The sequence below is a fragment of the Chinchilla lanigera genome, unplaced genomic scaffold (assembly GCF_000276665.1).
Source record: "Chinchilla lanigera isolate Chin_1 unplaced genomic scaffold, ChiLan1.0 scaffold00145, whole genome shotgun sequence".
NCBI classification, from domain to species: Eukaryota; Metazoa; Chordata; class Mammalia; order Rodentia; family Chinchillidae; genus Chinchilla; species Chinchilla lanigera.
Genome location: NW_004955546.1, coordinates 2378061 through 2389991, shown reverse-complemented (window position 1 = coordinate 2389991; position 11931 = coordinate 2378061). Strand labels below are relative to the sequence as shown.

Sequence of the window (11931 nt, the reverse complement as noted above, 5' to 3'; positions counted from 1 at the left end):
TTTTTCCAGCACCATTTATTAAAGAGGCTATTGTTCTTCCAGTGAGTCTGTTTGGCCCCTTTATCAAAGATTAGGTGGCTGAGTAACACCAGCTGCTTCTTAACTCCTAGATGTTCAATGCTAGAAGTTTTGATGCTGTCTCATATATCTCATAATCTTCCTTCATTCTTTCTCTATATTCTCTGATTTTTCGCCTTTGTAATTTTAAGATAATTTGTCTTTGGCTTCACAGATTCTTTCTGTAGCTTGGGAAAATTTTCTTTTGACAGTCTTTATTGCAGTTTTTAATGATTTCATCTCTATAAAACTTCTAATTAGTGTCATTAAATTCTTTCCTGATACTATTGAATTGTTTCTTAGTATATTCTTTAAGTTTCCTGAGCTTTCTAGACTGACGATTTTGCATTCTTTACCATATAGTTTATACATGCCCATTTCTTTTGGGTCAACTGCAGTGAAATTATTATTTTCTTCAGATTATCTTTCTTCTTGGTATTTTGGGTTTCTTGTCTTGTCTTGATGTCTGTGCATTTAGTGGAGTAGAATCCTCTTCCAACCTTAGAGCCTTGTTTTTGTGGGAAAAGGTCTTTGAAGTATATGGTGGGAACACCAACCCCCTAAGGTGGGGAGCTCTATTCAGATCCTACTGGGGGCACCACAGTGTAGCTTTATGCAGCCCTACATTTTTATTTGTTTGTTTGTTTACTTTTTTGATTTTAAAGAAAATAGTACCAAAAAAAGACAACTCAAAGGAGGACATTAAAAATGATACAGGGTTTCAAAACCAAATGATAAAGATGAACAGTGGTTGTTACATTTCATATTGTTATCTTCAGCGAAGTTGCTCAGATTGCCAGATGTAAGAATAGAAGATTGATCAAGTCATTAAAGGGAATAATAAAATAATAATTTAAATGAACATTAGAGACAATACACAGTGTCAGTAGGCAGGATTGTAGGAATTCACCAATGGATATTACACTGAAAATTGTTGTCATCACATAAGTTGCTCAGATTACCAGACACAAACATGCAGAATTGGTCAAAATATTTTTAAAAAACTTCTAAACATTAACTGTTCCCTCAACAAACCATCAGACACCAACAGTAAAGTTATGCCACTGATTCATTATATATAAAATGCCTTAGTACTTTCTTTTTCTTCTTTCCCTCATCCCAGTTGTTCCTTCCTTTGAGCAACTTCTTTCCCTTTCTTATTATCTATTGTACATTTCGGGTTTTATTTACTCTTTCATGTTCTTACACCAGGGAGACAATATGATGTTTACACATGTGGGCCTGATGTATTTCACTTATGAGTATGGTCTCTAGTTAGATCTATTTACCTACAAAAGCCTTGAGTTTATCTTTTTTATAGCTGAGTAATACTCCATTGTATGGAAACACCACAGAGTTTTTATCCATTCCTCAGTGGATGGACATTTGTGTTATTTCCAAGATTTAGCTATGACAAATTACACCACTATAAACATGGGTGCACATACATCACTGTGGTATGACATTTTTAATTCTTCTGGAAATATTCCCAGAAGGGGAATAGCTGGGTTAAGTGGGACTTCTAATCCTAGTTTTGTGAGGAATCTCCAGACTGATATCCACAATGGTTTCACCAATTGACACTCCCACCAGCAGTGGAGAAGTGTTCCTTTTTGCCCACAGCCTATACAGAATTTTTCATTGGTTGATTTCTTAATGATAACCATTCTTTGTGGGGTGAGATGAAATCTCAGTGTTGTTTTAATTTGCATTTCTCTAATGACTAATGATGTTGAACATTTTTTCATACATGTATTCGCCATTGGTATTTCTTCCTCTGAGAAGTGTGTGTTCATCTCAGATGCCCATTTTTGGATTGGGACTTTGAATTTTGGGGGCCTGATTTTTTAAAATTCTTTATATGTTCTAGATAGTAGTCCTTTGTCTGAGGGGCAGTAGGATAAAATTTTTTCCCCAATTTGTGGGTTTTCTTTTTACTCTCTTGTTGATTTCTTTTGATGTGCAGAAACTTTTCAATAAGGTGAGATCCCAGTTGTTGATTCTTTGAAGTATTTCCTGTGCAGTTTGGTTTCTGCTCATGAAGTCTCTGCTTACCCCTATGTCTTTGAGAGTTTTACCTACTTTCTCTTCCAGTAGATTTAGTGTTTCTGTTTTGATATTTAGATCTTTGATCCATTTTCACTTTAGTTTAGTACATGGTGATAGACATGGGTCTAGTTTTAGTCTTCAGCATGTGGAAGAAAGGTTTTAGTCTTTAGCCAATTTTTCTACCACCATTTGTTAAAGAGTCAGCCCTGTATTTAAGATGCATGCAGATGAAAGCTGCAGAGCTTTGTGCTGTCAAGGTCTACTATCACAAAGAGCACTGTTATGTCTTCAGAAGAAATGGCTGTCAGCATCTGATGAATTTTCTCCAATCTCTCAATCTCTTTTTTCTCCATTTGAGAAACTGTGGTCCAGAAAATTCTCTTAACATTGGGTATGGTGTTCAGGCCCTTCTCTGTTGCAGTGGCTCTGGTGTCTGAGGTGTGAAACTCATACAATAACCAGGAAGCCAAGGTCTAAAGCATGGACATATATGGGGTGACTACAGCTCTGGGGGTAGGGATTATTATGGTAACGGTATCCAGGATACTGACACTCCAGGACCAAGTTCATTATAGTATGCAAGTTTGTGTAGCAGCCAGGACACGGGAGATGGGAGCATGGGTGTGTATAGTTTACAGTGGTTTTGAGGTCAGAGTGGGCTGGCTGTCCATGGCAGCTGAGCTGGTGCCCCAAGAATAGGCACACACAGATACCAGGATCCAGGGCATGAGTTTGGTCATAATAGTACTGACTCTAGTCTTGGAGGCATGCTTATACTGTGCAACCTCCAAGCCAGGTTCAGAATATAAGGTAGCTCTCAATGTGAGCAGAGCCAAGGTCTTGACAGGGGAACCGTGTCAAGATAGAAACCCTGCTTCTGGGAGCTGGATCAAGCTACTTCACAATGCAGTGGCTCCTATGTATGGGACATGGGGTCAGGAACAGTGCACCCACAGAGCCTTGTTTGGAGCAAGTGCACTCGTGGGGCAACCAGGGCTTGAAGGTCAGGTGGATGCACAGGCTGGGGAGAGGTGGCAGCCTGGGACCCAGAGTGGGGCACAGCAGCTGTTTCCTGGAGGGCAGATGTGTGTGGCCACATTTCCATCTCTGGTGTTCCCAGCAGGGATGGCCATTGGGTTCCCTCAGATATAAATGGTGCTGGTGTCCTTAGAAGGCAGGTTGTGGAGGAACATGCTGTCTTCTGCCTCACAGCTAACATCAAGAGCCTCAACCTCTGTCTTTTTTCTGACCCATCTCCTGTCATCTCAGCTCTGCCAAGCTCACCAGAACTCCTTCCTGTGTAGATACTCTTCAGTTGATTCTGCTGCACCGCATTGATGTGAAGTCTTAAATGGGCCCTGGGGTCCTCCCAGAGCTACTTTGGTTTCTGGGTTCCTGTTCATCTTTGTTTTATGTTGTGGAGGTTGTGGTGGGTAATGAGGTTTGCATCACCCACTCAGCTGCCCTGGATAAGAGGGACTCTTATTTTTTATTGTAAAACTTTCAACAATATATAAAACTTTAAAGAATACAGAATTTTTTATTTGAAATTAGCACACCTACAAAATTAATTATCTAAAAATTGAACAATTCTGTGCCATATAGTACATTCAAAATGTATGTAATCACGATCTCTATCAATATTACAAAGCATTTTCATCACCTCAAAGGAAACCACTTAACCTTCAGTCAGGTGCTCCCCAGTCACCCCACCACAATTTCTGTCCTAGGTTTATAAAGAACTAGTTGTTCTTTTAGTTACAAAAGAATTAAAATCAATTTGCAGACAAATACATGCACACAGATGTTCACAGCAGTACCATTACAACAGCCAAAAATGGAAACTACCCAGATGTCACCAGAAAGGAAATCTCTTGCCCCATGAGTGCTTTCTCCCCACTTCTCCCACCACCATCCCTTTCTTAACTCACAAGAATTGAGAATATGTATTTAGGCAAATACATGAACACAGCAGTACTATTTACTTTACCAAAAGATGGAAACTGCTCAAAATCCATCAACAGAGTCATGGATAAACCAGTTGTAGTATATCTGTGGTATGTCAGATTGTGGCAAAAATTGTGTTAATAACACAGAATCAAATACTTCTAAACTATGTACTTCTTTAAAATTGTATCTTTTACGCATTTATTCCAAGGCAGATTACCAACATCAGTCATTAAAGTTTCAAATTTCAAAGAACTCAAAAAGAAATGACCACACAGTTCACTGGTCATTCTGGAAAAAAATCACTAGAGGAGAAATTATATTAGTGAAACAAATATTCCAATGTGAGGAAAAAGAAACAATTTTACAGTGTTTTATGGACATCCTTAAGTACACTCGGCATTTATAAAATGCATATTCTGTTAGTTGAGTCATCTATTCTTCAAATTCTTTCATATTTGTATCCCCAGAATCTTTCCAAAACAGCCATTCATGATTCCCACAATCACAGTACAATATGGTAAAAGCAAACCACAGAGGTGCCTTTAACCACCTATGCCAAGCAAGCTCCAGTACCAGAGTTTTGTCACAAGTCCCTCATTTCCTACCATAATCTTTAATAACTAAATTACAGTTGCAAATGTAATCAGACTCTTCCATTAGACATCCCACGACTTTCTATCAAGCGTGTTTATATTGTACCTGTGTCAACTATTATCTGGACCATCATTTCACATTAGTCCTGGAAATTACACCAGGAAGTGATCATACCCAAGCCTCCCATGCCATTAAGGTAGAGACTTGCTCATAGATCCATTTGGAGAGACTTTACTGGCATAATTAGCTTTATTTCCACCTCTGATTTGAATTATCTCATTTTGTTTAAATTTTCTGTAGCAGGGAAACAATCACAAATATTCAATTTCTTCTAAGTCTTATTCCTTTCTTATAGGTTTTTGTCTTCAGCTCTTCAGGCTCTGTCTAGTATTCAAACCAATGAACCAGCCAAAACTTTCAATTTCAACTAGAAACTTTATATGCCTCCATCACAGTGGAAGTTGAATTGTAAAAATTTGCATTTACATATCAAATATTCAACATTTAAAACAATTGTATTGAATGGTTTAAAGGAATGCATTGACACCCTCTAAAATTCAATATGCTGACATGTTACATATGTCTTTGGATCACTCTGATATTCTCAGTGTGCAGGAATGTCCCCTAGTCCATACACTCACAAATATATAGTGGAACCATGAGACTTTTGGTTTTGGAATTCAACATATCAAACAAATATGTGTATATTAGATTTTCCATTAATATGTTGAATTTTATTAATTTTGAAGTGATAAAAAATTCAGGAAGGTATTCTCATCATTATATGAAGAAAACTATTGGAGCTCTTAGATTGGGTTGTTGGATACATTAACCGCTATTCTAAGGATAAACAAACAGAACTGAAAAAAATTGACGTTCATTTCAAAGTTAATTTCAAACGTTCATTTCAAAGACTCTAGAAATAGAAAAAAAAAAGTTGGATTCGGTAGAAGGGAAAGTACACGCCACCAATAAAATGTTGTGATTCTATTTCTGCAACTTCACCCTGGACAGAGCGTCCCTCAGTGCCCGGTGCACCTGCTTGTTCCGCAGGGTGTAGATGACAGGGTTCAGCAGCGGGGTCACCACTGTGTTTACTAGAGCAGCCTCTCGGTTGGAGTCCAGCCTGCTTGTTTGCTTTGGTTTCACATAGATGAAGACACAGCTGCCGTACATCAGAGAGAGGACAGCGAGGTGAGAGGAGCAGGTGGAGAAGGCTTTCTGCCTCTCCTTGGCTGATGGGAGGCGCACAATTGTGACTAGTATGTTGCTGTAGGCGATGACGGTCATAAGGAAGGATGTAAAAAGGAGAAAAAAGACAAGGTTGAAGAATAATGTTTCAATAGATCTGTTTTTAGAAAATGAGAGTTTTGCCAAGTGTCCAAAATCACAGAAGAAGTGAGGGATGACATTGGAGCCACAGAAGGACAACTGGGACAGCATGATTATCGGACCTGCCATGAGTAGAAATCCCAAAGAGAAGCAGGCAGTGACCAGTAGGACACATGTCCTTGGGTTCATGATGGTAGGGTAGTGCAGAGGTTTGCAGATGGCCAGGTACTGATCCAGGGACAGTACAGCCATCAAGAAAAAAATAGTTGCACCCAGGAAAAGAAAAGCAAATGCTTGTGTGAAGCATGCAGCAAAGGAAATTGTGTGCTTTCTTGACAGAAAGATGGTCAGGAGTTTAGGAATAACCGTGGTGATGAAACTGCATTCACAGAAGGAGAAAGTGCTGAGGAAGAAGTACATAGGTGTGTGGAGGCGCTGGTCAGCCCAGGTGATTGTGATGATGAGTGAGTTTCCCATGACAGAGGCCAGGTAGGCCAGCAGGTGCAGCAGGAAGAGGACCTTCCCCAGGTGCTGGACTACAGGGAAGCCCTCCAGGGTGAACTCCAGAATAGCTGTGCAGTTCACTGCTCCCACCAGCATTGGCCTTTCCATTTCTTCAATCTAGTGTCATCGAACTATATGGCAGGTTCCTGGGTGAAGAATACAGAACTTTATTTTATTAAACATGTAAAATAACCTCAGCATTGCATTTGGGCTTGCTTACTATATTTTTTAAAATTTTGTTTTATAAATAAGAACTGTGAGTGTAGTTAATGTAATTTTAACAGTATTGATCATTTTTCTATATTGCCAACTAAGAAAAAGTCCTTTAGTTATTGAGTAAGGAAAACTATAACTGAAATAAACAAACTGTAGCAGAGGGTATAACAGAGTGGTAGAGTGCTTACCTAGCATACTTGAGGTCACAATTCAGTCCTCAGCACCACACACACACACACACACACACACACACATGCACACACATGCATACACTCACATATGCACACACAAACTATGGTATGGAATACTGTCATATCTCCAAAAAGTTCTTTCATCATATACTAAGAGTTCTTTTTCATGTTTTGGACTACACATTTATAGATAGAAAATTTTTCTGTAGTCCTAGCCCTTGGAAATTCATTAGAATAGTCACAAATCAGCTCTAATGGGTTTGTTACAGAATCAACCCAGGTCATTTTGACATATAGCCTGAGGTAGGTCAGTGTAAAAGATGTGTTTTCCCATGCTTAGTGGTCAGTCAAGACAGATATTCTATCTTTGGAACCTTCAGTCCATAGGTTTAAGGATGCTTGGCATTAAGCAGTAAGAGGAACTCCATGCCTTCCAACAATTATTTTCTGATTAATTCTGACTTCCATATTGTTTACCTGACTAGAACAAATATTCTTTTCCTTTCCTCATATCATAAAATTCTTTTATATGAGACTTTGCCATTTTGGTCTACTGGTATTCATCTCAGATCTCTGATCTTGCTTTCTCACTGAGCCAAAACAAATGCTTCTGCTTTTTGTGTGTGTGAGAGATTAGCTCAAAGAAATCACAACAAATGAATGCCCCAGCCAAGATGTTCTAGTCACACCAGTCATGAGTGGCAATGTTGTCTGGTTATTTTAGGGCCACATCTCATCCACAACCAGCTCACAGTACCAGAGCTCTAGCCTCTACTCTTTCACATTTCCAGTAAATCAACATGGACGATTGTCTATGCAGCTAAAATGTAAGTAAATAAACACTTACATTTGAGATGTCCTTTATCTGAGTGAAAATTTCAACATGTGCATCTCATCTGCAAATCTTCTTTCTTTAATGAAGTCGCTGTCCATGTCTGGAATAAACCAAAGTGATATGTCAATGGACATCTCTGCTGTTGAAATTATGGAAGAGAAAGCAGAGAAGAACTTATTTGGGTCTCTGGAGAACTTGGGAGTGTGCTTACTTGTAATCCCAAGCCGCTTTCCTACCCTCCTGTGTCCCTCGGTCTCTGTCCTGTTCCTGCACTAGTAAGAGACTCCTTGCTGAGCAAAACCTCCAGGACAGAACAGTGAACAATGGAATCCTCCCTCCAACTAGCCAACCGTTTACCTATTCCTTTTCTAAAATGCAGTCTAGAGCACTAAACTGGCCATTCATCCAGCCATCCAGATTGGGGGTTATTACACCAACAGGAGCAGAAATGGAAGTAATAGAAATTTACTTGACATATGTTTACCATTCAACTGTCTCTTGATACCAATCCAGGTCTATCAGGGTTAGGGGATGGCACCAAGGACACCATTAGGAGACAATGAAGGAAAGTCATCTAGTGAACAGTGTCCCTCTAGATCACTAGTGGCTGCTAATTGAGCACTGTTGGAAATAGAAAAGAATTAGTATTAACAATAACAATAAATCATTATTACTTAGCATCATAATTACTCATTTATTATATATGAGAATATAATAATGTGAACTCCTAAATGTCTGAATCATGCCCATGAAAATCTTTAAAAATGGAATACATACAATCACCTCAGGGTTTGTAAGGTACCACTGTGCATTATGTTACTGAGGGGGATTTGAGGGGTCTGGTTGGGACTGGAAAGCACCTGAGAGTAATCAGGTGTTCTCTCTCACTTTGTCAGAACAATGTCAAAACATTCGCAAAAATCACAAGGTTCCAATAAAAAGCAAAGTCTCATAACATAGTGCCCAAAATATTCAGTTTCAGTTTAAAGTCACTCATCATGCCAAGAACTAAGATCATCTCAATGTGAATTTTAAAAGACAATCAATGAACAACATCAAGATGACAGAGATATTGGTACTTTATAACAAATGGTTAAAAGCAGCCATGATAAAAATGGTTTTGTGAATTACAGACATGTTAAAACAATTTTTAAAAAATTTTTGCCACCTGAGATGCTGGGACCTGCCAGAGGAGAGTGGGTCCACACTCGGAGCTTCCTCCGTCTCCTCTGGGACAGTGGGGACTGCTAGAGGAGTGTGAGTCTGTGCTCTGCACTTCTTCCACTGTCTCAGGGACAGCAAGGTCTTTAGGAGGAGTAAAAGGACACATGCCTTTGTTGAGTAGACTGACAGGAACCCCAGAACTTGAGACACAGGACAACAGCTGGGTCCCAGGTGCAGGGGTGCACACATGTCTTTGGAGGGCAGAGTAAATGGTGAGACCAGCAGCATGGAAGTGTCTAAAGCTGCAGTGAGGAGCCAGCAGTTGGACTCCAGAGAACTCTGCCAGTAGAAGTCCAGCTCCAGGCCCCACAGCCAGAGGCCATGAGCAGCTCCATACCCAACACATTTCTGGGATTAAATATGGACACTATCACAGAACTTTAAACACCAGAGGTATTTTACCACTTTCATTTTCCCTTGTTTGTTGGACTGGCTATCCCTTTCCTGTCTGGTTGGATGCCATCATATTTTCTTCTGTATTTGATAGTTATTTTTGTATTTTGTTTTTTTTCTTTCCTTTTGTATTCTCCTCTCTTTCTCTCATCTCCTTTTTCTTTCTTCTCTCCTGTTCATTTTTGTTCCTTTTCTCCTTTTCCTCTCTTTTTTCAATGTTTTTGTTTTTAATCTTTTTTCATTCTCTTCTATAGACCCACTTCCTTTCCTCAACTACTTGAATTTAAACTTTCAAGTAAGTAAACATTGTCTCTGCCCTTTCTGTCTACTCCTTTAAATTCTGTTTTATTCTTTCCCTCCTGTGTCCTCTAGTTTCCCAAAACTTGGGTGATCATCCTTTAATCCCCAGCTCTGACTCTACTATATTTGATCTCAGTCATCACATTAGCCCATCCCCTAAACATCTTAACCCCTCTTCTCCTGGCAAAAGGGTAAAATCACCTGACTAAGGGGAAAATCAGTGCATACAAGTGCACAGTATATGTTTGATTTTGTTACATAATTTTAAGGTTTACTCCCATGGTCAGAGGTAGCAGGTTAATGGTTACTATCCTTTATCAGTAGGTAAGCTGTACTTGAAATTGTTGTTATTACTAACTGTACTACTTTACCCAGGATGTCATACATGTTATGAACAGTTTTTCTCCCCTGTATGATAGCACTGTGACTGTATGAGGTCATAATCACCACAGTCCCGTACCAAAGGATTGGGAGCTGAGCCAAATAGTAATCTCACATCCTTTGTAAATTGGGAAGCTAAGGCCTTGGGATAGTTATAAGAAACCACCTATATATGGAAGACATCCCTGAAGAACAGACATCCTCTAAGGAAATCTAAATACTAGTAATAAAGCTATATGTCATAAGAAACTAGCAAGTATCATCATAGAAAACAAAATATAAAAGAGAAAACAGAAAATGACAAGATGCAAAAGCAAAATGAAACACTAGACCCCCAGTGCACCCACAACAAGTCCAGAACTCAAGGAGATAGATGAAATTGGAAACCAAACACTGGAACTTTCTAAAATGATAGCAACTAATGTGAAAAAACAAGTGGAAAATTCTATGGAGAAAATAATCTCTCAGGTACAGAAAGAAATGATGCTTAAAATCAAGATATTGGAGAAGACATGGATAAAAGAATAGATGAGCTTAGAAAAATAATGGAAACAAATAATGCCCAGCATAGAAAAGAAATGGAATCCATGAAACAGAAATAGAAATCCAAGAGATTAAAACTTCCCCTGAAAGTATATGCAACAGGTTGAATGAAGGAGAGGATAAGATTTCAGCTCTTGAAGACAGAATTGTAGCTAGTGATAATGAAAAAAGCTATCTTAAAATTAGAAACTATAAAAAATTAATCCAATAGCTACAAGACGAAGCAAAGAAGAATAACATAAGATTGATTGCAGTCAGTGAGAAAGCTGGAGACAACACAAATGACATTAAAAAATCTTCACAGAAATAATGGCAGAAAACTTCCTAAGTGTGGAAAAAGAATTTCACATACAAATAAATGAAGTATTTAGAACTCCAAACAAAATAAAACTACACCAACACATATAATAATTGAGATTCCAAAATTTCAGCACAAGAACAGAATATTAAAAGCTGTTAGGGAAAAGAAACAGATTACATATAAAGGAAAGCCCATCAGAATCATGGTAGACTTCTCAACACAAACCATCAAATCAAGAAGAGCATGGAGTGAAGCATTTCAGGTCCTGCAAGAAAACAACTCCCAACATAGACTGATGTACCCTGCAAAACTATTTTTCAATAGTAATAGATAAATAAGACATTTTCATGACAAAGAACAACTGAAGAGATTTATGAACACCAAGCCAATGCTACAAAGAGTACTAAAAGATATTCTAGACAGAGAAAAAATGACTACAATTCCAAGAACAACAACAGAATGAAACCACCAGGCAGAGCAAGCAATTAAGCAGAGGAGAAAAACAGGAAACCAACAACACGAAAATACCATGACCAAGATAATCCAATACATATCAGTTATAACCATCAATGTAAATAGCCTCAATTCACCAATCAAAAGAAACAGACTGGCAGAGTGGATCAAGAAATAAGACCCAACAATATGCTGTATACAAGAAATACATTTAATGTGAAAAGAAGTTCATAGACTGAAAATCAAAGATGAAAAACAATCTTCCACACAGTGGAACCCACAAAAAAGCAGGAGTGGCTATTCTTTTTGCAGACAACATCAACTTCAAACCAAGAATGATCAAGGGAGATAAAGAAGGTCACTACATACTTCTTAGGGGGAAACTTCAAGAGGAAGAGATAATAATTATGAATATATATGCACCAAATACAGGAGCACCCAACTACATAAGACAATTATTAATAGACATGAAAAATCAAATAAGCAATAAGACAGTTGTAAAGGGAGACCTCAATACCCTATTATCACAAAGAGATCAAATAGACAAAAAATCAGCAAACAGATAACAGAACGGAACCAAACCTGTAAACAAATGGACTTAGTGTATG

At 38.4% G+C, this 11931-nt stretch overlaps 2 protein-coding genes across 2 annotated transcripts in view; both read right to left on the bottom strand.

The window, feature by feature from the left end:
* The window catches only part of LOC102015455 (olfactory receptor 13A1-like), a 53861-nt gene extending 46081 nt beyond the window's left edge, over positions 1–7780 (bottom strand). Inside the window, exon 1 of the mRNA XM_013508369.1 lies at positions 7741–7780. The gene's annotated coding sequence lies outside the window, so the exon portion shown is untranslated. The remainder of the gene's footprint in view (positions 1–7740) is intronic.
* Positions 5260–7827, bottom strand: LOC102014712 (olfactory receptor 6C74-like). The gene is made up of 2 exons (XM_013508368.1): positions 7741–7827; positions 5260–6632 (listed from the first exon to the last, which is right to left on the bottom strand). The coding sequence occupies exon 2, from the start codon at positions 6592–6594 to the stop codon at positions 5638–5640; it is 957 nt and encodes a 318-aa protein (XP_013363822.1). The 5' UTR covers positions 6595–6632; positions 7741–7827; the 3' UTR covers positions 5260–5637.
* Between the last annotated feature and the right edge of the window lie 4104 nt (positions 7828–11931).